Source organism: Mauremys mutica, chromosome 2 (assembly GCF_020497125.1).
Source record: "Mauremys mutica isolate MM-2020 ecotype Southern chromosome 2, ASM2049712v1, whole genome shotgun sequence".
Lineage (NCBI taxonomy): Eukaryota > Metazoa > Chordata > Testudines > Geoemydidae > Mauremys > Mauremys mutica.
This window is the reverse complement of record NC_059073.1, coordinates 124,853,327-124,879,116: the sequence shown is the minus strand read 5'-3', so window position 1 is coordinate 124,879,116 and position 25,790 is coordinate 124,853,327. Positions and strand designations below refer to the sequence as shown.

Genomic DNA, 25,790 nt, shown 5'->3' with positions numbered 1-25,790 from the left:
GTATAATTTTTATTTCTCTCTCTCTCTCTCTCTTTCTCTCTCTCTCTCTCCTCCAAGATGGTTGGACTGATCAACTGTTAAAATGTTTCATAAATTAGATTTCATGGTATGACAGATCTCACAAAGCGAAAGGTTTTGGTAACAAGCACCAAATGACCTCTCATGCTTCTGCCACATCCTTAGTGAACAAAGTGCTAACCCAACTCCCTTCATTAAAAAAAAAAGCGCATCTTCAGCCATACACCATGTTTTCTTCTTGGATGATGCAATCAAGCCAAGTTCCTACATATGGGTTTATTATAGCTCATCATTTAATTTTGTTGGCATCCCTTTGATCTCTTCCCTATAAAAAAGGTTCCTTGAAGTTAATAGCTTGCCCATGACTGCCATTGTTCGTGAGGGCTATGTTGGCCACTAGGAGATACTACATCTGTGCAGTGCTTGTGAGCCACTGCCAGGACATTTCTTTTCATATTTCCTGGTGATTTCTAGCCTCTCTACTTCACTTGTGATGTCCTTTACTGGTATGTGCATTCGCTGCATGTGCCTCTGGTCTGTTTATCCCAGAAAATGTATATTAAAAGCTGGTATTGGTATTCTCAAAAGGGGAGGGGGGGCTCTATTAATAAAATTTGAAAAAACGTGAATCCTCGAAAATATTCCAGCTTTTTTGACAGATGGAAAGGAAGAAGCAATTAAAGATTTACAAAACTATAACTTACCTGACATCTGTTTCTTCCCACTTTCAAGTAAGAAAGCTGTCATTTGTTGTGGTTAGTCTTTTTTTCAGATTCATAGCATCAGCATAATGGCATCCTTTGAAACCAGACCTATTTACCCACATTTATAGTTCATTAGCGAGATAATTTTATATTTAAAAAAACAGAATATTATTGCTACATTAGACTGCATCATAATGTATATTCCCAATGAGACAGTTAAAGTTGTGCATTCAACTTTACGTTTAGCATTTCATGATTTTCTAACTTTAACCATGCAATCTTAACACTGTACTTAATAGTTCTAAGATATGGGACTTTTTGGGGGCAAGAGTAGAAGCCATTTCACTGCACAGTCAGTTGTGAAGGCATGCCTGGAGCTGGGCTTTTTCTGTGTAAATTTTCAACAAAAATGAAAAAGTTAATTTTGGTGTAAAAACTCAGAAATTTTCTATTCAGAAATGCTACCCCAGTGCCCCAAGGGAGGGTGTAGTTCAGATGCCTCATGTCCCATTCTCCTCTATGTGCTTAACTCCTGGGCCAGACTACATTTCCCATGATGCACCACAGCCTCATCTTTTACTATTGTGCATGAAGGGAGCCCCATAGCAAGTGAGGATCACTGGAGATGTAGGCTGGCTGAGGCATCCAGACTATAGTGGAGATTAGACGCATGCAACATCATGGCAGCATTTCTGAACTGAAGTTTTGGTTTGGGGGTACTTGGGTTTTTTGACAAAATTTTCCATAGAAAGTTGACATGTTTTAAAAAATTGTATAGTTGTGAACCCTATTTTCTGTCAAACAGTTTTGATGCAAAACTTTTGACCAACCCTACCTAGAACATCTATGGCTAACACTATCATTTAAGCTTTGACAAAATTTCCTACTATACATTTGCCAGTTCTTATTTTTCAGACATTCATAATTGGATTTCCAAGGCTCTACTGCACTGTACAGTCAGTAAGAAGACACCAAGTGATTCACTGGGGTTTGGATCAGTTTCATAGCATGTAAATCAATAACAAATGCCTTTACTCAAGCTTTCAAGAAATAATTGACCTTCACATGGAGACAAAAGTTGCAGGCATGGAGTGGAAATTTCATCTGCAAAGGTGAATGTTTCAGGAGGAAACAAGCATCTGTATAGAGGAATTATAATATAAACTGTTTTGCAATGCTGGGCTTCCTAAAGTCGTTCTGGCTTTCTCCTGTAAATCTGTGGCCTGAATCAGCAGCTGGTAATAAACAGTGCTTACAGTTTCAGTATTGTGCATGCACGTGAAAAGAGGAAGGAACTTAACCGATTGTTCTATTTAAGAGCCTAGGCGTGGGAAGTAGGGGTGGGGAGGGTGCTGCAGCACCCCCAGGTTTTATGCAGGGTCCCGGCTGGTTGCCCTGCTCCGGGCTGCAGGGGATGTTTCATATCCCGACTGCTGGCCCCGCGCCCTGGGTCCGGGCTGCCGGCCCTGTTCCCGGCTGTGCACATGGGGTCCCGCATCCCAGCTGCCAGCCCCACACCCAGGGGTCCTGGCTGCCAGCCCCGCACCTCACAACACACGCGGAGCCCTGGCTTCTGGTCCTGCACGTGGGGCTCCGCTACTGGCCCCACACCTGTCCCCAGCCTCAACCCTTATCCCTGTCTGTGTCCTTCCCTCCTGGAGACATGGCCCTACCCCCGGCCTCAGCTCAGAGAGTGGGGGAGGTACAAGGTAAAAAGTTTGGGGATAGTTTTGCTGACTTTCAGCACCCCCACTATAAAAAGTGTTCCAGCACCACTGTTTAAGGGCAACATTTCCGTGCATCTTAAATATGATCATTTAAAATTACTCAGTGCAAAAGACTGAGGATTTCCAGCATGAGGGGTGTGCACAGCTTCTTCAGAAGAATTTTCACCCACTGCTGTGATTCTGTTCTGTTAGTACTATTCCAGAATACTTTCCATACAAATACAGCATTTTTAGTGATCAGCCACCTCTTTTACCAATTTCTAATGTATACAGGGTCTCCATGAATGCTTCCCTCCCAGCTAGCTGGGAGGGGGAGAGACTTTGGGTGTGTTTATGTAAATATAGTTTTCTCCTGCTCTACTTACATATTTAGAAGATATAGCGGTGTCAAAGTGATCAATTTTGGCTGGTGTTGGGTACAAATCACCTTAATACTAAATGCAGGGGTAGTGAAATATGGTTACCAATGTTGTAATGATTGTAGGAATACAGGAAAGCAGGACTGTGCTTAACCTTTCCCAAATGAGGGGGCTGCCCTCAGTTGCCCCCTCAGTTGAAAAAACCTCGTTAAGCCAGTGGCTCAAATGTCAGCGCCCTGTGAAAATAAGAGGGGTGGGGACAGGCATCTCAGGAGGAGGCTGCACACCCTTCCCAAGAGTCTTCCCTGGACTGATTTAACCTGTTCCCCCCCCCCTCCCCCCGGTGTTCACAGAAAGAGCTAAATAGGCTTCATTAGGAGCAATGGTCTGCCCTGGTATAACAATTTCAATGTATCTAGTGACCAGGTCTAGCACCTTAGTTGGCAATTTAATTACAGCTAAAGTATTGAACAGGCTGAGAAAGTGAGCTGTTGCTCTCACCCCAGAGGTAGCTTCATCTGGCACAGGATGGAGGCACAAGGGTGAGAATCATATGCTGCTGCTTCCCTTGCTATATGTATGGGAGAGTGAGGTGGGTGAGGTAAAAAGCTCTGTGTAGCTCAAAAGTTTGTCTCTTGTCACTAACAGAAGTTGGTCCAATAAAACGTATTGCCTCACCCACCTTGTCTCTCTAGTGTATGTAATGCAGAAAGAGCAGACTTTGGCCTCTAGGCGTGTCGAGCCAGCTCTTTTCACAAGCACTGAAATGTAAAAGTAAATTCAAAATTCCTGGGATTAGCAGGCAGGGGAGTGTCCCTAAACCATAAGAAATCACTACTGTTTAGAGAGGAATACCAGCATATTTATGTCCCCACTTGCACTGTTATTACTATGTGCCTTTGGGTGCTGAGGTGGTGTGATTTCAGAGGCAAGCTGTGCCATGCATGATGCCTTTCTCCAGATTAGAATGCTGTGAGAAAAACCTAATGGCCCATTTTCTCCTCACACCCAAGGCTGTTTGAAAGGGTAATTCATCTGCAGAAGAAACAAAGAATAGTGCCACAAGCGGAGCACGGTTTCCCTTTGTGTCTGATCTTTTGTATGTGTGGAATAACCTATAAAGCTATGTTCCTTCTGGTCAAGGGCCAAATCTAAATACCCAAGAGAAAGAGCAACTTCCTTATTAGATCAGCTTAGAAACATATTCCCCACCTCCACCTGCCCTGGTGCAGCGCATATACACAGAAAGACAGCACAGCTGAAGATGTGTCCCACTGGTTTTAGGAGTTTTGTTGTTGATAAAGAGGAGAGGGGAGTTGCAGTGTGGTGGATTTGATGCCTATCTGGTGTAATTTTCACAGAGACAGAGGCAAAGGCATGTTGCAGGAGGCAGTGTGGGAGGGGCGGGGGCAGAAGGGCAGTTTCAGGAAATAGTGGAAGGGAAGGGTCACCAGGAAATTACTGGATGGAGCAGGAGGAAGAGGGTGGCAGGAGGCACTGGAAAAAACAGGGCAGTAGGAGGTTGCCAGAGGCAGTGGAAGGAAGGGGACAGCAGGTTGCTTGAGAGATTGAAAGGAAAGGAGCACCAGGAAACTTCAGGATCAAGCAGGATGCAGTGAAAGGGAGGAAGCAAGCAGGAGGCTGCAAGAAGCAATGGGAGGAGAGAAATTATAAGATAGGGCAAGAGGGAAGCAGGGCTCCGGCAGTAGGCAGTGGGGTGGACTTGGAGAGGGAGAGACAGTGAAAGCAGCACTATCAGCAGGAGGAAGGACCACAGGCTTCATGACTAAACTTCTTCTAACAGGGAGGCGGGGAGAGGAAAGGGAGGGACAACAAGAAAAAAAAACCTGCATGTCAAGTCCTGAGGAAATGCTTTAGGGACTACAGCCAGACTTTTTTTTTTTGCTTTTGGTATGTTTGTTTTCTCCCCTCATGTAACTGAGAGGAAGGAAAGGAAGAAAGAGAAGTAACTAACTCAAATGTGCCTCACTCGGTTGTGGCTGGGACTAGGGGATTTGGTTTGGAGGATCTAATTTCTGGTCAGTGGCAGCAAAAGGAACAGGAAAGGCAGGCAGACACACACACACACGGACATGTCCATCTCAGCAGCAGGCTGTTGGCTGGTTCTCTGCCTTTTCATCGCTGACAAACAGGTAAGGCTCTATCACCAAGGCGATATAAATTGTGAGGGGGAGTGAGCATATGACCTGTGTAGAGGTTCATGATTCTCTATGCACTGAAAAGAGCCTTATGTAGGGTTTGGTTTCTCATAGCTACGGTTGCTGAAAGAAGAAGGATTAACAGAAGTCTCCCCTGCCTTTTTTTCTTAGTTTGCTGCCTGGCTGTTTTTTTGACTTGCCCTGTCTCGCAAGCCTCCAACTCCCCACTCCTTTAAAAACAAAACCCCAAAACGAATCCAGAAGATCTGTAGGAAACCCGCCTGCTCCTGCCCACTGCAGTGTGTGAGAAAATATTTGCAGAGGGGTTGTGGAGGGTTATAATTTGCATGTAGCGAAAAACAAGGCAAACTCCACCCAACTGAACAGAGTTTACTCAAAAGAGGCTGCTAACGTTTGTCTGGAGTTTTGTATTCTATAGAATCATAGTCGATAGAGATGGAACAAACCTGCAAGCTCTGCCAGCCAGTCCATCTCCCACCACTGAAGGATTGTTCCCCTATGGTATCTTTACAATCTAGCTAAGGTACCTACATGGCACTTATTACTATACTATCTGAGGGCTTCACAAGCTGTAATAGTTTTATCTTCCCAACACCCCTGTGAAGTATGAACGAGCCCCTTTCACAGACTGGGACCTGAGGCACAGAGAAATTAAATGAGCCGCCTAAGGTGATGCACCAAGTTTGTTATACAGCAGGGGATTAGCCCCTAGTCCAGGGGGTCAATCCATGGGGACATCCTTTCTATTTAAAACCAAGACTATTCACTGTTTCTGTGATAGACTAAGTGGGTTTTGAATCTGTGGCCACGGGCATACAAAGCATAACACTTGCCACAGCTCTACTGGCGTTCAGTCTAACATACTCTTAGGTGTTCCCAGTGGTGGGACTTCCATCTTTTCACTTAAGGAGAGCGTACCACAGCCAAGGAGCCTTATAAATATCATAGAGTGATCAGAATTTTTCCCATATAGCTTAAATTTTCATGATGTCACTGTTATTCCTACTTATACCTCTGTGCAGCACTCTAAATTATTCCTCTCTTTCCTTGGCATTTTGACCTTTCAGATATTGGTAGACTATGATCATGTCCCAACTTCATCATCACTTAGGCAAAGCTAATTATATATACATATAGTGTTTCCTCCATAAGTCAATTCCTGCCGCTCCAGAATCAATTTTGTAACTCTGATCTGAACACCTTATATTTGTCAACATTTTAGCACTTCTTATTTTAAGCATCATTTTCTTAGAATTGCAGCCTTGCCCAGAGTTCTGGTCTGCGACTGGTGCTTCTGCTGTGCTAGGCACTGTACAAACACAGCACGAAAAGCTGATCCCTGCCCTAAAGAGCTTACAATCTAATGATTTAATGGCAAATACTAGGTGCTCACTGGCATTTCAGCTCCATGCTCTGATACTTCTGAATATGGAGCCCAAACTGCATTGGCTACTATATATATATATATACACATACACACACACACACATAATTTCCTGCCTACCCTCACACCTTAGGTATCTTTCAGAATTGCTGCTAAGTTTCTTCCTCCCCTTGCATGTGTGCATTAGCCTGCACTTTTGTGAGGTCAATCTATTTTACTGTTTTCTGATCATGTTTCTAATCTCTCTAGCTCCTATTGTATTATTTTTTCTGTCCTGATGGATGTTCAGAGCATCTGCCAATGTAGTATCATTTTCAAATCTCATTGATGTTCAGTATAGTTCCTCTCAAGATCATTCACAAAGAAATTTTGTTTTCGCCTCAAGTGATTTAGTTTTGAGAAGATTGTTTCCTATAGCCTGGTATCTATTTGTTGCTTAGTTGAACCCAGGCAATGCATATAATTTGGAGTCCTTTGCTTAGGTCTCAACTTGCTCCAGATCCCCAAAATGAACATTCAGAGTGTTCCCCCCCGAATTTGTTTCCCCCACCAAATTTTCAAGACACACAAAAAATAAGAGGAGGATGCTTTGGCACTGGTTTAATAACATGTAAAGCTTTCTGTTGCACTTAAGCATGTGCTTTACTCCAAGCATGCTAGTAGCTGCTTTGTCAGATAGTTCACAACCTTCCGTGGCCAAATGTTGGATAACAAAGATCCCAAGATCCCAATGATCCCCATCACAATGATACAAGTCCCAGGAAAAGCTGTAGTGTGGGAAAGGTTAATATTCTGTAGTGCTTATTTTGTTTAATCATTAATTTTTATAATCTCTGTACACTATTTGGCATTTTCTGACAGAAATAATTGACAATAATAGAAGTGGTTTGTCTGACATACCAGTAAATTTTTGTCCATAATCAACGACACTCCTCTTAATTGGGAACAGTTGAGAGACATTAATATTTCAAACTTTTATCATGCTTTCCATCTGAAGATCGCAAAACCTTTGGAAACAAAAATTGAGCCTTATAACCCTAAGAGGTAAGCAGCATCTTTATTTTCACAGATGGGGAAATGGGCCCAGAGAATTTGTAATTTGCCCAAATTCACACCAAAGACCTGTAAAAGAACTGGGAACAAAACCCAGACCTCCTCTCTCCCAGTCTTGTGGTTTAACCATGAGACAATTTTTCCAAGACATTTGCCTTATATTGTGTCAGAATATACAGTACCTTCCTTCCTGACACATGATCAGTGCAGCTTGTTTGTGGAATTTTATATAAAATTCATATTTTCCCATTATTTGCTTGATACTTGTAAAATGCCTCATTCAGATAAGGGAACAACGATTGTAGGAATATGCATTTGTCAGTATTATACAGTTTAACTGCCAGGCTTCCTTTTTTGAGTGTCAATGAACTGAATTCTCCTCCCAAACCATACATAATACTGTGTCTGGCCATGTGGAGTGCTTGTTCAGCCCAGGCAATCAGAATTTTGAGGGCTTTAGAGAAGTTTTAAAATGTTTTTGCCCAAAATGTAGACCTTCTCCCCATCTCAACCCCCCTCCCCTGCCCCCAAAAAGTCATAGTATTTATAATGGAAAAAGGAGTAATGAAATAAAGCAAAGTTGCCATGAGGCCTCAGTCTAAAACTTTGGATTCTTTGCCATTTGAATTACAGATATACACTATTAGCTATTTTGATTAAATTAACTGGCTGGTCAACGTGTACTTTCAGAAAAGGGCACTGGCAGGGAAATCAGAGAGATTTTACTTGCTTTGCAGTTTCCCGGGGGAGGGGTGTGTGACAAATCTAAACTAACTCTCCACAGTGTCTCACATAAAGGAAATAATTGTGTGGCATATGAGGCTAAATAAAACCTTTACATTAACATGAAGTGTAACTGTTGGACAGCCACAGTAAGTGTAGCGTAATGTATGATTACTGGATTTTCCATCCATATTTTGAAATAATCTATCAGCTCTCCATTAATGTAAAGCTTCCTCTGACACCCCACCCCCATGCAACCAAACATGCTTACGCCAAACTTTAGAAGTTAGTAAAAATACAGAGCATTCTAATAATTGCAACGTCATGAAAATATACTGGATCTTGTAGCTGGGGTGGGAGGCAAGATTTTTTTCACCATATATCAATCTATCAGGATGTGAAGAGCAATTCAAACACAGTAATTCCAGCTAAGCCATAGTGATGATACATCTACTAGTGTTGCACTGGTACTACCACCTCCAATCATTCACTAGCTCAAAAGAGAGAAAATTCCAAGAATAGCTCTGCAAAAACAAATCGCTGGAGATTATGAAGAATTCACACTCTGAAACAGGACGGATTGATTGAAATCAAAGTCATTTAAATTACCAATATAATAATCTCAATCAGCAAGCAGGAAACTTTGATTTAGATAATTTATTTTAATTATGTTTTGCATTTCTACTTTTTAGTTATTTTCACGAAAGAAAGATTGTTTTTTGGTAACCATTAAAACATGTTGATTTTCAATGAAATATAACCTTTACACTAAATTCGGTGCTGCTTCTTTTTTTGCTAACCAATAGGATACACTATATCTGTACATATTTATTTAAGCCATTATATAGCTTAACTTACACATTAGATTCTTAATTTTTTCACTTTTTATTCTGTTAGAAAATTATGAATGATGCATTTCTTATTTACTAGATGATTAATTTTTTACTTGTGATTTGTATCAAGCTCTATTTGGATGGAAATTCAAATTCAATGTAAAATTCACGAAAACAGCATTTTATTTGTTTTTTAAATTAAACAAACTACCTTAAATCAGTAAAAAAGTTTATCAAAACATCTTTTGCATTTAAAACTGATTTATTAAACAAAGGAAGTATTATCTGTACTTACTGAATTGAACTGATTGTTTCTGATCACCATGTCCATCAAGATTTTTAGAATTAGTAGATTTCATCCCCTCACAACTCTTCACTAGTTTTTATTATTAGATTGGAAGAAGAAAATAAAATTTCTTTTTTTCAGCTCTTATTGGTTTCTTAACTTTGAATGAACTAGTCATTGAATTGAACTAGTTGAATAAACTGAAATGAAGAAAATATTCTCTCTGCACCTGCAGAAAAGGTTACTGTTCTCCAAAGATGGTTTAGCACTGTAATACTTAAGTCTAATCCAGGTTATTGGGCTCAATACAAGGATAACTGATATGGGTTTAATGCCTGTGTTCTGCAGGAGGTCAGCCTACATGATGTGATGGTCTCTTCTGGTGTTAAATTCTGATGCTGTAATAATTAGGAGCAGACATGCCAAACCTGTGAAAAAAATGCAGAAATTGGGCTTGTTTTCAGCTTAATTGGCTTGGGAGTTGCTTGTTGACTAGTTTTTGGCTTGTAGCTTGTTGCCTTTTTTTTTTTTTTTTTGATTGGCTCCTGGCAAGTAGGGGCAAGGGGCAAGTGGGGGAAAGGGGGGATAGAGTCAGGGGTTCACAGCGGGCCCACCACAGTCCCAGACTGCATGCCGGGGGGATCTAGTCACATAGAGTGGTGGGGTTCTTAGGGATTGGCTTGTTTTGGCCTTGTTTTGAAATGGGATTAGCTTGATTTTTGGCTTATTGTGAAAGTTGGGGTGCTCATTTACCGTGTGAAAGTTGACAACTGTGCTTAGGAGTCCTAGTCACAGACCAAGAACCCATTTGTACAGGCTAGGCACTATACAACACAGAACAAAAGATGGTCCTTGCCCCAGAGCACGTAGAATCCAACTGTAAGACACGAGACAGTAGATGGAGACAGACAGACAGACAGGTGAGGGAGCATAAGGAAACAATGAGACATTGGGCCATCTCATGCCATGTCTAGGATGATTGTTCTTTTTCTGTCTATACTGAACTGTGGTCAGACACATGGTTCATCATTTTCTTCAGCAGCACTGTATTTCTCGGAGATTATACTTTGTCTTTGACTGGTACCTTGGTTTGTCAAGTGGCACTGGATAATATTCTGGATACTGCTGTTCACATTCAATTTTAATTATGCTCAACCTGGTATTGGTTCCTTGGAAAAGTTAGTGCACAGAGAATGGTTAGTTATTTAAAATGGAAGGGCACAAATAGTGAGAGAAGCAAATATTTGAGTGCCATTCATGCAGTATAACACTAAAAAGCAGTTTAGATAAATTGCACTGTGGACTTAGGCTTTACTTCATACAATAAATTAATCTGTTTACAGTAAGCGCAGTACTCTCCTCTTTTATGACTTACCTACAGTTGGTAGAAAGTACAAAGTTCAGGGACTCATACTGTAGAACAAAGATTTTCATGAATTACAGCAGCAGCTGCTGAAAACTGCAGGGTTTGCTGTGGCAGAGAGCCCAATAATGTAGCATAGTACACTTTTCCTTAATGTTGCTTCTAGTCCAGTGGTTTTCAACTGTGGGTCTGCGGACCCCTGGGGTTCCACAGACTATGTCTAAGATTTCCAAAGGTTTCTGCACCTCTATTTGAGATTTTTTAGGGATCCACAAGTGAAAAAAGGCTGAAAACCACTGGTCTGGGGTGTCTCCATTGCACTGCAGGAGGTTGCATGAAGTTTCAAAGCAGGGGAATGCTAACCTCCAGTTTTCTTCTAGTTCACTTTCCCTCACATTTAGGTTTTATTTGTGACATTTCTTTACTGATAATGGGAACTCCGGCCCAGATCAGAGGAGTGAAGCTGATTTACACCACTGAGGATCTGATCCATAATATCCTGATATTGTGACCACTTTACTTGCATATTGCACCCCTTTCCTGTATTTCTCTTCTGTCTGTAAGCTCTTCAGGGTGGGGACTTTGCCTTCCTTTGTGTTTGCACAGCGCTTAGGACATGTGGGTGCAACCAAAACCAAATAGACAGTAGTAATAATAGGACAGGGCCTTAACTTGCTCCCACTGAACTCAATGGGAGTGCTGCCATAAGTTCAAACTGGAGCAGTTTGGGGCCCAGAAGGGAAGTGTGTGAATTCTACCCAGGGCTGAAGGCCATTTCTCCCAAGAACTTTTTCACATGCTGTAATTCCCAGGACAACTCACTTTCATTCCCCATGTCCCTCTCTGGGGGAGCCCTATTTAGATGCTGCCCAATAACTAATACTTGATTCTATTCTCTGTCAACATTCTAGACAAATGGATGAGCCTGTCTTTCATGTTTTTTTTAAACATTTGTTTAACAGCAGTAGGCAAAGTTCATTTATGACAGGAGCCTTGCCTAGTTTCCAGAAAACAGGGAGTTAATCTCCCCACCTCCGTCCAGTTCAGATCTTACACAGATGGGGGTGTGTGGGGAGGAGCAGTGAAGCTGGGCTAGGAAGTGAACACCTGGTCCAGCTCTCAAAGTGGAGCCAGGCAGCTGCAGCTCCTTGTGGCTTTGTTCACTTCCAAAGTGAATTAAGCTAAACCGAATTAAGGCCACTTTTAATTCTGAATAACAGCATCCATACACAGGGATTTAATGAGGTTTAACTAATCCCCTTCAAAGTCACATCTTTAGTTAATTTGAATTAACTTTTCTGGATGGCATGGCCCCATGTAGACAATCCATAAGATTCAAGTATAGCTATGGAGAAAGACCTTAGCTCAATAAAAGAGTTTCTTTTTCTTGCAAGGCTAGATAGCTCAACCCACCCTACCAGTTTCAGATACTTGATAAGCAGGAAGAAAATTATGTAATTTGCCCTCACCACTTTGTGGCAAAATAAATAAGTAAATAAATAGGATCTGTTCATGAACAACAAAGAATTACATTCATGACTGCAGGTTGGTACAGAATGTATTTAGGTGTGGCAAACTGTTTCTTCTTGCATGTTTAATGTTCTTCAGTATCTTCTAGTATTGTTGGAATAATGGTTTAGGAGCTCAGGACTTAAATCTGCCTATGCTGATAAATCAGTTTTAAGGTAATGGAATATATGGTAAAACTGATACCCAAAGGGTGTGATCCAAAACCCACTGAAGTCAATGGGAATCTTTTCATTGACTTCATTGGTCTTTGCATCATGCTTTTAGTACATAGCAAATGGCAGACTTGGTTCTTTAGGATGACTACTAAGGAATAAAGGCCCAGATTCTCAAAAGTATTTGGGCTCCTAACTCCCATTAAATCAATGGGAGTTTGGAACCTAAATACCTTTTGAGGATCTGGGCCAAAGTAACCAATGAGCTCAAAGAACAGGAGTACTTGTGGCACCTTAAAGACTAACAAATTTAGTCAGACACGCCATCAGGGGCTCGTACACTTGCACATCTACCAATGTGATATATGCCATCATGTGCCAGCAATGCCCCTCTGCCATGTACATTGGCCAAACCGGACAGTCTCTACGCAAAAGAATAAATGGACACAAATCTGACATCAGGAATCATAACATTCAAAAACCAGTGGGAGAACACTTCAACCTCTCTAACCACTCAGTGACAGACTTGAAGGTGGCAATTTTGCAACAAAAAAACTTCAAAAACAGACTCCAAAGAGAAACTGCTGAACTCGAATTAATATGCAAATTAGATACAATTAACTCTGGCCTAAACAGAGACTGGGAATGGTTGGGTCATTACACTAATTGAATCTATTTCCCTATGTTAAGTTCTCCTCACACCTTCTATGGGCCATCTTAATTATCACTTCAAAAAGTTTTTTTTTCCTCCTGCTGATGATAGCTCATCTCAATTGATTAGACTTTTCCTGTTGTTATGCATACTTCCACCTTTTCATGTTCTCTGTATGTATAAATATCTCCTGTCTGTGTGTTCCATTCTATGCATCCGAAGAAGTGAGCTGTAGCTCACGAAAGCTCATGCTAAAATAAATTTGTTAGTCTTTAAGGTGCCACAAGTACTCCTGTTCTTTTTGCGGATACAGACTAACACGGCTGCTACTCTGAAACCTGTCAATGAGCTCAGTACTCCTGTTCTACTTTAATGTTATAAAGGCAGCAGGATTGGGCTCTGTGCTGCCTGTTACTCTGACAGGGAAGAAGTTATAGATGGTGTAATTCTTGCCCAGATGATCAGACTGTGTAGTTTATTTCAAGACAGGATCCCCTGAGTGTGTGAAGAGCACCCATTTTATAAAGCCATCTACCACAGGAATGGCTGCATCCCTGAAAATACCTGTGTTACCGCTGCCCAAAGAAGCATGCCCAAATGATCCACCATAGAATTCCGAATATTAGAAGGCAGGAAGTGACAAAAGGCAATAAGCCTGAGCAGCCAGCTTCTCAGATACATACGCACTCATTCTACCCTTGGGTTCCAATAGGAGCTCTGTGAGGGTAAACTTGCAGGATTATACATTAAGCTCTTATAGTCTAGTGCAGTGGTCCCCAACCTTCCAGACGAAGGACCGTGGTGGAGGTCGAGCATCCACTGAAATGCCACCGAATTTCAGTGGCATTTCGGCGGCGGCGACACCTCTCGATGATGTCGCTTGTCAGCAGAAATTCAGCGGCATTTCGGCGGATGCTCAACCGCTGGCCAGGACACGGGCGCATTTAGATGTCCCTGCGGGCATCAGTGCGCCCGCGGGCATCGCGTTGGGGACCCCTGGTCTAGTGTATTACACTGCACTCTGGTAGCCTATTGAGCAATAGGGTATATGACACTATACTTACCATCACTCAATAGCACATACTTGTCAAGAGTTCTTTGTTGCTAATTTTAGCTTTACTTTTGTGTGTGTGCGCATTTTATTAGCTTTTCATAAACATATAAAATATATCTTTGCTTTTTGTACATAACCAACACACCCAAATAACTTCTGTTAAATTTCCTGTGTGTATTTATAGATTGATAGACTTTAAGAGTAGATGAAACCACTATGATCATTTAGTCTGACATCCAGTTTAACACAGACGTGGAGTTCTACTCAGTAATGCCTCCATCAAGCCCTTAACTTTAGGTTGATTAAGCAAAAAATAACACCTATACTGTAAATATATATAAAACAAAGCAGGAGCCTATCACAGTAGCTGATGACTCTGTGGAGCTTCTTTAAGGTGCCCTTAAGGATCACCCAATGTCTTAGGGATCAGGTTATTCACTCTAAATTGTATATGAATTATATATGGAAAGAAGCAAACATAGAGCTTCAATTCTTTTGTTTACACTTTTTTATTTATTTTAAATAGCTTTGCCTATGCAGGCTTTACAAGATATTGGCTTTGGGAGTTTCATTTCTCTGTTGCTTTGCTGTAAAAGCATATTAGTAAAATTGTGATTTTTTTTTAACCCCTGCTTTTATAATCTGTAGATTTAAAAAAAAAAATACGTTGACAGATAATTTCAAGCAGTCTGATTAAAAGTAAATAATTTGAAAAAGAAAAAATGCTTACAGGTAGCGTGGTCTATTGCATGGTTCCCAACCTTTATTAGTTCATGTACCATCTTCTTAAAAAAATTGCAAATGTCTCCTTTTTGTACGTATTTATCTTAGGCCTTGTTAGCCTTAACCTAAGGATTTCTGGACTCTGAGGTAAAATAAATGCCTAAAGAAGCCTAAAAAGTTTGATTATAACTAAGGCTGGCTAGGGTGGGTCTCTCTGTCTAGTTTGGACCAGAAATGCTGGACCTGAGAACTTCCCAGTGAAGATTTGCTTAAAACTGATACTTTTCCATGTAAAGTTTTGGGGTCATGGAATCAGCATTTTCCACTGAAAAACACTTTATCGAGAGGTTCCTGTCCAGCTGTAATTATAACTTCCTTTTTAAACATCTCTAGAATTTTAGACAGCACATTATAAAGAAACTCAATGAATCGGCCATTATTTGTCTTCCGTGTTACTCAAATTACAAGAAACAATTAAGTATGTCACAGATGATATCTTGATATATTTCGTTACATGCTGGAGACCTACGTTCAGTGGTCTGACTTTTTAACTCATCTAATTTAAGTGAGAAGTTCCTCATATGGATTGCTGTTGAATATGAGCCAAAGTTTACTTTGCTTCCCTTTTATAAAAATTAAATAAAGAGAAACATAAAACATTTGAAGTAGCAATTGGATAAAATAAAGTGCCATTAAAAAGAAGGGGTGGTGAAAGAGAGAGAGAAAGCGGGTTCAGGCAGTTTCTTTTTATAACTGTGATTTGTCCTGTTAGTGATGGTCATTTTGGGGGTTTAGTTTGAATTTTTTATTTAAATAAAAATGAACACAAAGGGATTGGTGACTCTGGTTGTGTGTGTGTGTGTAGTGGGAAGAGTGTTCAGAGAGGAGAGGCAGGGGAGTCTTAGCTGGAAGTGGGGTGGGGCTTGCCCTCTACCTGAACATTGGGCAGCTCCAGCCTGGGCTGAAGAGGTGAGAGGGCCTCAGATGGCAGCCACCCAGCTGTTCTGGCTCTCCTTAGTCCTGTAGCCAAACTTTTATCCATTGGACCTAACTGATCACCCCCCACCTACCAACTTCACTGCAGAGATGGGAGAGAATTCCCCATGTACCCCCTCCCTTCCAGCCTTACAGGGGCCAGGTTGCAGCCTCTGTGAAGCAGGGAGTGCAGAGAATGCTCCTGTGTGGGGGCCCTTTGATCTTGGGGTTCCCAGTGGCTACAGGTTTTGCAGTCGCTCTGAACTGGCCCTTTGTGCCTGTCTTTTTTTGGATGAGAGGAGGTCTGACAGCATGAGATGAAACTTCACAAGTTTGCCTCAGCAACTTGAGTTGTGTGGCTCAGCACAAGCAGAAAGCTAGGCCCAGCAGAAAGCCAGCCGGCTGTGTGCTGAAAGAGAGAGTGCAGCGCCCAGTGACAGCCGCAGCATCTAACGCACTACTAAATAACACTACTATGTCAGTGTGGTTGGTGAGTATTAGTCACCATTATGGCTGAAAGAAGCCAGAAGAGTGCATTTTTGCTTCTTGGGCATTCTCTGGCATTCTCCTGTACATGCGACATCCATCCGTTTGAAACTGAAAGGTTTGTTGTAGGTTTTGAAGGGTTTTTGGCATAGGATCCCCTTCTCTAGTGAATAGGGCACTAGACAGAGGACCCAGCAGACCTGGGTTCTATACACAGCTTTGCCCTTACAGTGCTGTTATTTCAGAAGTCACTTCAACTCTCTTTCCTTTCCACCATTTGTTTGTCTTATCTATGTAAACATTCGGTTTTTCAGGGCTGGACTATGTCTGTATATGGTGCCCCCCCATAATGGAGCCTGATCTCACCTAGGGGTTCTGGGCACTACTGCAGGCAAAGTAATAATATTTAGACTCCCTAAACAACCCAGTGAATCGAAATAAGCATTAAATATATAGACATGTGTATTGACACCTGTCTGATTGTTATCTGATGATAATCATACGGTGGATGAATGTTACTCATATGATAGTGAATTTTTAATTCCACTGAGGAGCTAAAGGAAGGTTAGTTAACTCACAGAAACTGTAGCCATCTCAACACTGATCAATCTATTGTTTGTTTTATCTAATCTAACCTACCAAGGTTCTTATCTGTCCTCCCCCACCATTATAAGATATGTTTGGTCAATGCCACCACTTCTGCTCTTTTGCACAGTCTGCCTAACAGAAATAACTCTGGAGGGTTTGTGATTAGTTTATGGTTCTTCATGTTGATAAAGTTCTGTCATTGGTCAGGTGATCCCTCATAACTGGATTTGCTGTGTGCTGCTTGTTAAAAAGAGCCCATAGGAACAATTACAGTATGCAATACGGTCATTAGGGAATTAGACTTTTTCAGTGCATCTCTCCATTACCTGTCAACAACGTACAGATATTTTTAAAATCTCCTTATTCATGATTGTCTTTACTCTATGTTCTTTCTTACCACTTTGGGTCTGGAAGGTTTCAAGATCTAGCAAGTTTACAAGGATTCATTTGTAAGAGTGAAATAGCATTCAGTCTTCATTCCGCCTTTGCATTTCCTGACTCTGGTTTACCATCTGATGGTGGTTGTGATGTGGTTTACTGGTAACTGGAAAGTTGACATCACAAAAACCATTTCGTTCACAATCTGAATTACAGTCCTTCATGAACAGCTGGAACTGCCCAGAGTCATGTATGTCCTTTGTGACTGGATTTTTATCAGCAGTCAGTTAATATTTTGTGGAAGGATGTGTGTCCATCTAACTCGGATTACGCCTTTTCAGTATAAATCTTTCATCTCCTTTTAATCTCTATGATGCAAAAATATAATTGAGGTCTTCTGTAAATAATAAGATAGTATTTCCCCAGGTGGTGTTGCTGAGTGCTCCTTGAACCAGGAAAGTGGCAGAGTTGGCCAGTAGCCTTACTAAATTACCAATGCTTTTAAGCCTCCTCCAACAAAATAATTTTTCTGGCTAGTGAATCACTAGTTGGAATTGCTCAAGCAGATCAGCCTCCAGGAGGAATAGGAAACCTGAGGCTGTATTGTGCCATCTGTATTAAGACAGAGTTGCCCATTGATTTCATATTAGGGCTTCGTGATTTGAGTTAGCATATTACTATAGTTCAGCCATACATGACTTGGATGCCAATTAAAAAAAAAAATAAACCATTTGTTATCAGTTTCAGACTCCTCCTAGCAGCCTGGTGGTTTTGGTTCTTTTGTGTTTCGTTGTGAGACAACAAGAGATTAATGCTGCTGTGGTGCAGCTTAGGACTCTTGCCGATGGAAGACGGGAACTGTTAAGCAACATTAGCAATGTAGAAGATACAAAACTTTTAACTTGTACAGTTTTGTATCTTCCCAAGAAGGGATGGCTTCTTGTCTCTGAAGAGGGGATAAATTTATTCTTTAAACAGAAAAAACTATTGCAGAGCCAGTCCCAGCTGGAAAACAAGATGGCTGGTTTAAATGGCCATTGGTCAGACGTCACTGGGCAAATCCTGATCCTCTGGGTGAAGTGGCTCATGCCCAAAGAACAGTAGAATCACCAGAGTTCTGCTTCATGGACAACTGAGGGTCGGACCATCAAACACTTTCTCATGCTTTTAATGTCAGTATTAATACCAAGCTCATGAGTTTAAAAATCAGTTGATGTTGTGTGAGACAGGGTACAACATTGCTCCTGTTTCTATATTAGGTCTGCATTCCAAAAAGAAGTAAAAATGTGATTTGGTCAGTAAAATGGTCAGCTATGACTTGAAGACCCTTTGGAAGCAAATATATTGAGTAAGAAGGTGCCATTTTTAAATAGTTACCCACCATCTATAACTACACTTTAAACAAATGTTAGCTTCACAAATCTGAGAATATCACAAACAATCCACGGTGAGCCTCAGGTTTTTGAAAGAAATGACATTTTAAAAAAATACTGGAAACCCCCTGGCTTGTTCTTCCAGATTTTTTTCTTTTGAAGTAAAGGGGCCCGTGTAATTCTATCCTCTCTCTCTGATATGTCTGTCTGAATATTCATTTGAGCGAGAAAGTAATTTTAGCACCTATGACACACAATTTCTGCTGCCATTAGATTGCTCAACAGCACTAAAAATAAATATTTCTTTAAGCCTGAAGACAGGAATTTGAATTCTGTTAGTCTCCCCTTCAGAAGCACCTGTGTGTGCTTTTAAATGTCTGACTAACACAGTACAGCTTTATAGCCGTGATTCATTAAAGCAAATTCATTAGAGCCTGCAAACACTCATACACATGCTTACCTTTGAGCACATCAATGCAACTACTCATGTGCTTAAAGCTAAGCATGTGCTGAAGTACTTTGCAGAATCGGGGGCCTTATGAAAACCAGAGGGAAATGTTTCTTAATTCTATGTTCTGTCCATCTTTGGAGATGGACACAGTTCTGAGATGATACATATTTGAACAGGCAGACTGGATTACATTTAAGGACTACAGCAAAAAACTTGTGTTTATCCTATAATTAAAAATATGAAAAATCTTTTAAAAATATGACTTCTCTTAAATGTTAATTTTCATATGTCCATAAAGTCCAATGAAAAGATTCACCAATACTGACAATGGCAAAGGAATGACTGAGTTTGTTGAATTTATTTCAGATTAGGTTTCCAGATTGTTTTTATTTATTTTTATTTGATATTTGTAAGGTTATGTACAACCACCTGTGGAAATTTGACCCTCTTTCTATACACACCAATACTGTGTATTATCAGAATAATCAGGATTTATATGTACAGAATTATTATTGACAGAGAGAAAAGATGGCCCGGTGATTGCTTGGACACCTGGGTTCAGTTCCCCATTCTGCCACAGGCTACTTAGTTTGGGCAAGTAACTTGGTCTCTCTGTACCCGTGTCACCAAGCTGTAAAAAGGAATATTCACACCTCCCTACCTCATAGGTGTTATGAGGATAAATCCATTAAACACTGTGAGGTGGTCAGGTACTACACTGATAGGGCCATATAAGTAAAATAGCTAGATTCCCTCAGGCAAAAAAAAGCTTATGTGCAGTTTGGCACTCAGGTACAATCCTCCTGCAGACCCTTCCGCGAGTAGCTCCATTGGCTGCACTGGGATTGCTCACAAAAGGTACCCCTTACAAATACAGATTTGCAATAGCCAACCCATTTAAAAAAAAAAGTTTCTAACCCCCAGTTTGACAGGGAAGACTTCTATACAAAGTCTTCTGTCAGTTTGAAAGTATAGCTTCATCCTGCCTCACAAATAGAAGTTCTCCTTAGTTGGAAACACCAAGGACTAAGACAGTGGTTCTCAAACGTTTGTACTGCTGACCCCTTTCACGTAGCCTCTGAATGCGACCCCTCCTTATAAATTAAAAACATGTTTATGTATTTAACACCATTATGAATGCTCGAGGCAAAGCGGGGTTTGGGGTGGAGGCTGACAGCTCATGACCCCCCATGTACGAACCTTATGACCCCCTGAGGAGTCCCAACCCCCAGTTTGAGAACCCCTGGACTAAGACTTCCCAAACACAATCTAAAATAAAAGCTCCTTTCCCCAGCTGCGCTCATTTAGCTTTTTATCTTCTTTTGCACCCCAAATGACATGCTCTATGGCATAATCTGATACACACCCAGAGTCCCTTCTACCCTAGGACAAAGTTCACACTCACACCCCATTATGTGGCTAGGTTGCCGAGATGCATGTAAGAAATTTGGCATGATTTTACTGTTTACCTCACTGGAAGTGTAAATAAGAGAAGATGGTAGCAAGGCTTTTTAAATACTAGGACGCCACCATAGAACGGTGTTGATTGTCACAATGCGAGTATACAGACTGATAAATAGCTGTGGTGAGATATACTGGGAATGTAACAATAGCACCTGTGTTATATATAGCTCCCCTGTTTTATAATAGGTAACTAAATAACCAGCACTTGGTGCTGATTCCAAACATAAGAGGAACCACTGAAGAGTTATCTGTATAGGTTGTCTGTCCATTCATGCTGTTTTATTTAAAAAAAATTATTCCCCACCCTTTGGCTCTATGGTCTAAAATAAATTTCCATATCCTTCCTTAAAATTAAAGACTGTCCTCGTTTAGCAGTTCAGTGATTTTAAGTCTCCCATCAAAAGAGGAACTTTCAAACTGGAGCAAACAAGGAAGAAAAGAACTTTTTGCACAAAACCCAAATGACTCAACCAGTTGTATGCCACGTTCACAGATGGTTGTGAATAAGAATTTATTCATGCACAGCCTTTATCTTTTGCATGATCCTGCAGTGAAGTCACAATCCTTATCTGGTGATAGCTTGGCCTTCTACCACATTTCAACGTAATGTCATAAATTCAATAGATTGTAAGAACATGTTAGAACATTGTCCACAAGATAGTGAACAGCACTGTCATTCAGCCACTGGGCTGGCCAGGCCTGTTTTACTACATTCATGGGACTACCTAACATCTTGCCAGGAATGTACACAGCCCTGACTGCTAATTATTCAGGGGAAAAGTATCATGGGGGTACAGTAGTAAGACCTATTATTCATTTATATTGCAGTAGGAGCTCTGGTCATGGCCCAGAACCCATTTGTGCTAGGTGCTGTACAAACAGAACAAAAAAGATGATTTCTGCTCCAAAGAGAATCTTACAATCTAAGTAAAAACCTCAGAAAAAACAGGAGACAGACAGGGGAGCACAAGGGAACAATGAGACAAAAGCACTATGTTTGCAGGACTGTACCCTTAATTTGCCTCAGGATTATTATTATTTATTAGTGGCATCAAACACTAGTGGCATTTAGCCCCATACAAGCATACCCAAAGACATCGTCTTTGACTTAAGGATCTTACAGTCCAATTCAGATGCAGCTCGTACAGTTTAAAGCCACAGAAATAATGCACCAGAATTTGGTTCAAACTCAAAACAAGGGAGTTGTGTGGAAATAAGTGTTCTTTAAGCAAGAGAAGGAGCTTATCTGGCACACAAGGAAAGGAGGCAATTCCAAGCAACAAGACCCACAAGGTCAGATGGTGCAAGGTCCAAGCGGGAAAAGGATATCAAAGCACTGGAGATTAGAAAGGAGGAAAGGGAACAAAAAGAGGAAACAAAAAGAAAGACGTGAGCAGGGGAATGGAAACTGATATAAATTTCACTCTACAGTACCTGTGCACGTGGTGCTTTTATCACATGCTCTATATCGAAATAATTACATTGCCGGCAGCAGGAATGCCAACATGCTTTCCTCAAAGAAATATTCCACATAACATATTCCACATAAACAATATTTCAGCAGCTACATCCAATTACAATGAAGAATCAATCACTATAAATAAGGGTTTTGAAGTGTCTTAAACATTATAAAAGCAATAATTAACAATGGGATGGCTGCTTTCCTCTCAGGTGGCAAAAGCAGGAGTGAGTGCTGCAAGTCATTCGGTGCGCTAATAAAAACAAGATACCCACACTGCTGTGTACTCGCTCTATGCTTCTTACATGACCATTTTTTTATGGATGCTAGAATTTTTGCTTAATTTCATTGTAATTGAGGCTCCTCTGAAGCCATGTTCTGTATCCCAGTGGGAAGCTGGGAACTTCTCCTTTTAAATCACTTGTCTCCGGCTCTCTGCCAGGTTGCCAAATGTTGGACTTTAAACCTGTCACTGGTCCAGTATTAAATCTTGCTAGACCTGAGTCTTGGGCTGGGTTCATTTTGGTGGAGAAAGAGGAAGTATTTCTGTTAGGTTGTTTTTTATTTGTTTGTTTGTTTTTGTTTATTAAAATAATACTTATTTGAAGCTGTTCATGGGGTTCAAATGTTAGAATACAGTGCTGGGGGAGATGGGTTACTGGGTAAGAGAAGAGGTCAAAAATGCATGATAAATTGCACAATCATGTTATTTATTTCTCGTATGGCTGTCAAGCTCTGCATGTGTAGATATTATCAAGTTCACATTACTTAATTCGTCTGCAAAGGACTTTTGATAATGAAACGTACAATGTCTGTGCTGCGTAATATTTACTATTTTGCAATATGAAGTGTTGTAACTAATTAGTGGAGCTTTCCTTCCACTTATCAGAAGCATGAGTAGGATTTTCTAAAACTATTTCATGAATAACTCTCAAGGTATTGTTTCTCTCCTTCTGTTTCCCAGTTATCACTACAAATCTCTCCCGCCTGTGAGAGTGAGCAAAACTATGAGTATTCTGGACGGTGCTGCACAAAGTGTGAGCCAGGTAAATATATTCTAGTGCTCTTATTTTTCAAAAATGAAAATATTCTTTATGAAATTAGCATCGGGTCACTAGGTCATTTTGCTTTTTTGAGTCCCTGAGCAGGCCCTCTCAGAGATCCAGAGAGGCCCGGGCCACTTTCCAACTTTTGAGGCCCCTAACCATAATAAAAATAAAAAATGACGACACATGAAAACAAAATGAGGCACCAAAAAAAGAGTGACGTCATTTGAATATATATTTTTTTAACAAATGCTTTCCTGGTCCAATAGGGATGCTCATAAAAACAAGTTGCAAAGCTTATCAAATGCCAAAAATTAACAAGTGTATAAATTTGAGGTCCCCTTTGAGCTTGAGGCCCAGGCCAAATGGCCCTCCTGGCCACCCCTCTGATTGGCCCTGTCCATGAGTCTAATTGCACAACTCCCAGCAAAGCATTTAGGAATATGCATGATTGAAAGCATGGGCATAGTCTATATCACTGACTTCAACAAAAGATGCACTAGATACCTGGTTTGTTTGAGATTTTTCAGTGCTGGAGACACACAGTGATATGACTCTCACTGATTTCAGTGAAACTATTCATGGACTTAAAGTTACTCAGGTGCTTAAATGCCTTACTAAATTGAGGCCAGAGTGAGGAACTGGGATGACAATAGGCAAAAACCTTCCTAAATCCAGTGGCATCAGTCGAGTAAGACATGGGCTAAATTTGGTCTTTTATCTTTAGAGAGCATCAGTGACTGATAAGTGACCATGGTTTTTTTTCCTCTTTGTTCAGGAAAGTACATGTCTGCCAAATGCACTGCCACTTCTGAGACTGTGTGCCAGCCTTGCGGCCCAAACGAATATATGGATGTCTGGAATGAAGAAGACAAATGTTTACTACACAAAATATGTGATGAGGGTGAGTTGTTCAGACTGAGGCATTACGTACCTTTGAGTCCAAACTATCAAAGTATGAGGATGGGTGAGTGGATTTAGAACAGGGGTAGTCAATAGGCAGACTGCGGGCAAATCCCACCCGCCAGATGCTTTTGAACACACCCAGAAATCTTTTTACTTATTTTTATTATCATTATTGGTTTTTATTATTATTTTTTCTAGAGTCTGGACCTTGACTATACCTTGATCAAGAAATTTGGACCTTGACAAAAAATAATTGACTATCCCCGATCTAGAACTTATATTTAGTTCACCAAAATAATAATTGAGAGAGGGATTTTCAAATGACCTAACAGAGTTAGGTGCCCAACTCCCAGTAAATTTCAATCCCCCAGGCTCTTTTGGAAATCTCAGCCATAACCCTTATGCCACCACTAGTGAATCTTCAGTGCAGTGCACTAGGGTACTATGGGTGAGCACATAGAGATTCCTCCTCCCGCTCCCTCCCAGCATAAGGTGCACACATTTCTTGAGTCTATTTGTCTCCCCAGTGTAAAGATTCAATTCAGCTCCAACTGAAGTCAATAAAAATGATGTCACTTTATGTTTCTAAACAGTGAGGCATCTCATACGAACCAACCATCTACCATGCTCTACAAATATTAATGTGATGCCTAACAAGAATGATTCTGCATCTGACACACAAGAATTGTGGACATGTGGGGAGTGAGGCTGGCCATCCCAAATTATGTTGAAGGAGAAATTTTTACTTCCATTTGCTTTCTCATTTAGGGAGAGGTTTAATAGAAGTGAATCCAGGAAATAGAACGTTCCAGCGACAATGTGCATGTACACTGGGATACCACTGTAACGAAGACTGTGATTTCTGTCGGCGAAATACAAAATGTGCTCCAGGGTTTGGTGTTCAGCATCCTGGTAAGATATGTAGAGTGGATAACTAGATGAATGGAGTCACAGCCTTTAAAGAGCGGGTTGATTGTGATCTCAGGCCAATGTGAGTGGGAGAGGTGTGTTGTAGGTATAATAACTGATGTACAACCTTCACAATCTGTTTACGTTTTGAAGGCTGCCTTTCAGAGAGTCATAGATTCCAAGGTCAGAAGGGACCATTGTGATCATCTCATGTGAAATCCTGCATAACACAGGCCATAGAACTTCCCCAAAATAAGGAAGAGACTTGAGCATTTTTATTTTGACTAAAATCTCTTAGTTGAGGTGGACCTTGCAAGTTTTTTCTTGAATTCTACAATTGTCATGGAAGACTTCACTGCACTCCGAATGCTAAGGAATTTGACTCTGATTAACTTTAAAAATTTAACTCCAATATTCACAAAATGTGCTCTCGTGATCTCAGTGTTCGGGTTAAGTTGAACTGAATGAACCATGCTAAGTTCAATTTTATAGCATTAGGCGAAGGTAAAAATTATGAACACCTTTTGAAAATTAACATAGTAGTTTTGTATGTATTATAACTCAAGCAGTTTCATGGATTTACTTCAGATGTGACAAAACCAAATCACCTTTGACATCAGACTAGCTGTGAAATTTCAGGCTAAAAGGAGGTAGTTGGTTGGTTTGTTTGTTTGCTTTTTGGGAGTGGAAATCAGAGGGGGTCAAAATCAGGTTTATACTGGACATTGGTAAGAAAGGAGGCCATTCCAAGTGGTGGGAACAACATAAAAATGGTACAGGACTGACTGCTGGAGTAAGTACTACATCTGGACTCAACACAATGATTTCTTCTCCACAGTAACTGGTATTGTGAACACCCACCATAACTATGGCGTCACCACTGTGGCTCTGTAATAGTGGTGGTATAAGTTACTGACATAATTAATGTAACTGCATTAACACAAGACTGGTAGTTACAATGGAATTAGCTCCTAACACAGTGTTTTTTCACAGAGCTGTGCAAATTTCTCCAGT

At 40.7% G+C, this 25,790-nt stretch overlaps 1 protein-coding gene across 2 annotated transcripts in view; it reads left to right on the top strand.

Moving 5' to 3' along the window:
• Positions 1-4,729: 4,729 nt before the first annotated feature.
• TNFRSF11A (TNF receptor superfamily member 11a) overlaps positions 4,730-25,790 on the top strand; it is a 38,073-nt gene continuing 17,012 nt past the window's right edge. The window contains exons 1-4 of one of the 2 annotated variants that reach the window (XM_045008228.1): positions 4,730-4,961; positions 22,880-22,961; positions 23,740-23,865; positions 24,636-24,779. In XM_045008228.1, the coding sequence (XP_044864163.1) occupies positions 4,902-4,961; positions 22,880-22,961; positions 23,740-23,865; positions 24,636-24,779 (412 nt within the window). In that variant the 5' untranslated portion in view covers positions 4,730-4,901. Of the gene's footprint in view, positions 4,962-7,333; positions 7,417-22,879; positions 22,962-23,739; positions 23,866-24,635; positions 24,780-25,790 lie in introns of those variants that run through there. The other variant, XM_045008229.1, reaches the window with a different exon arrangement.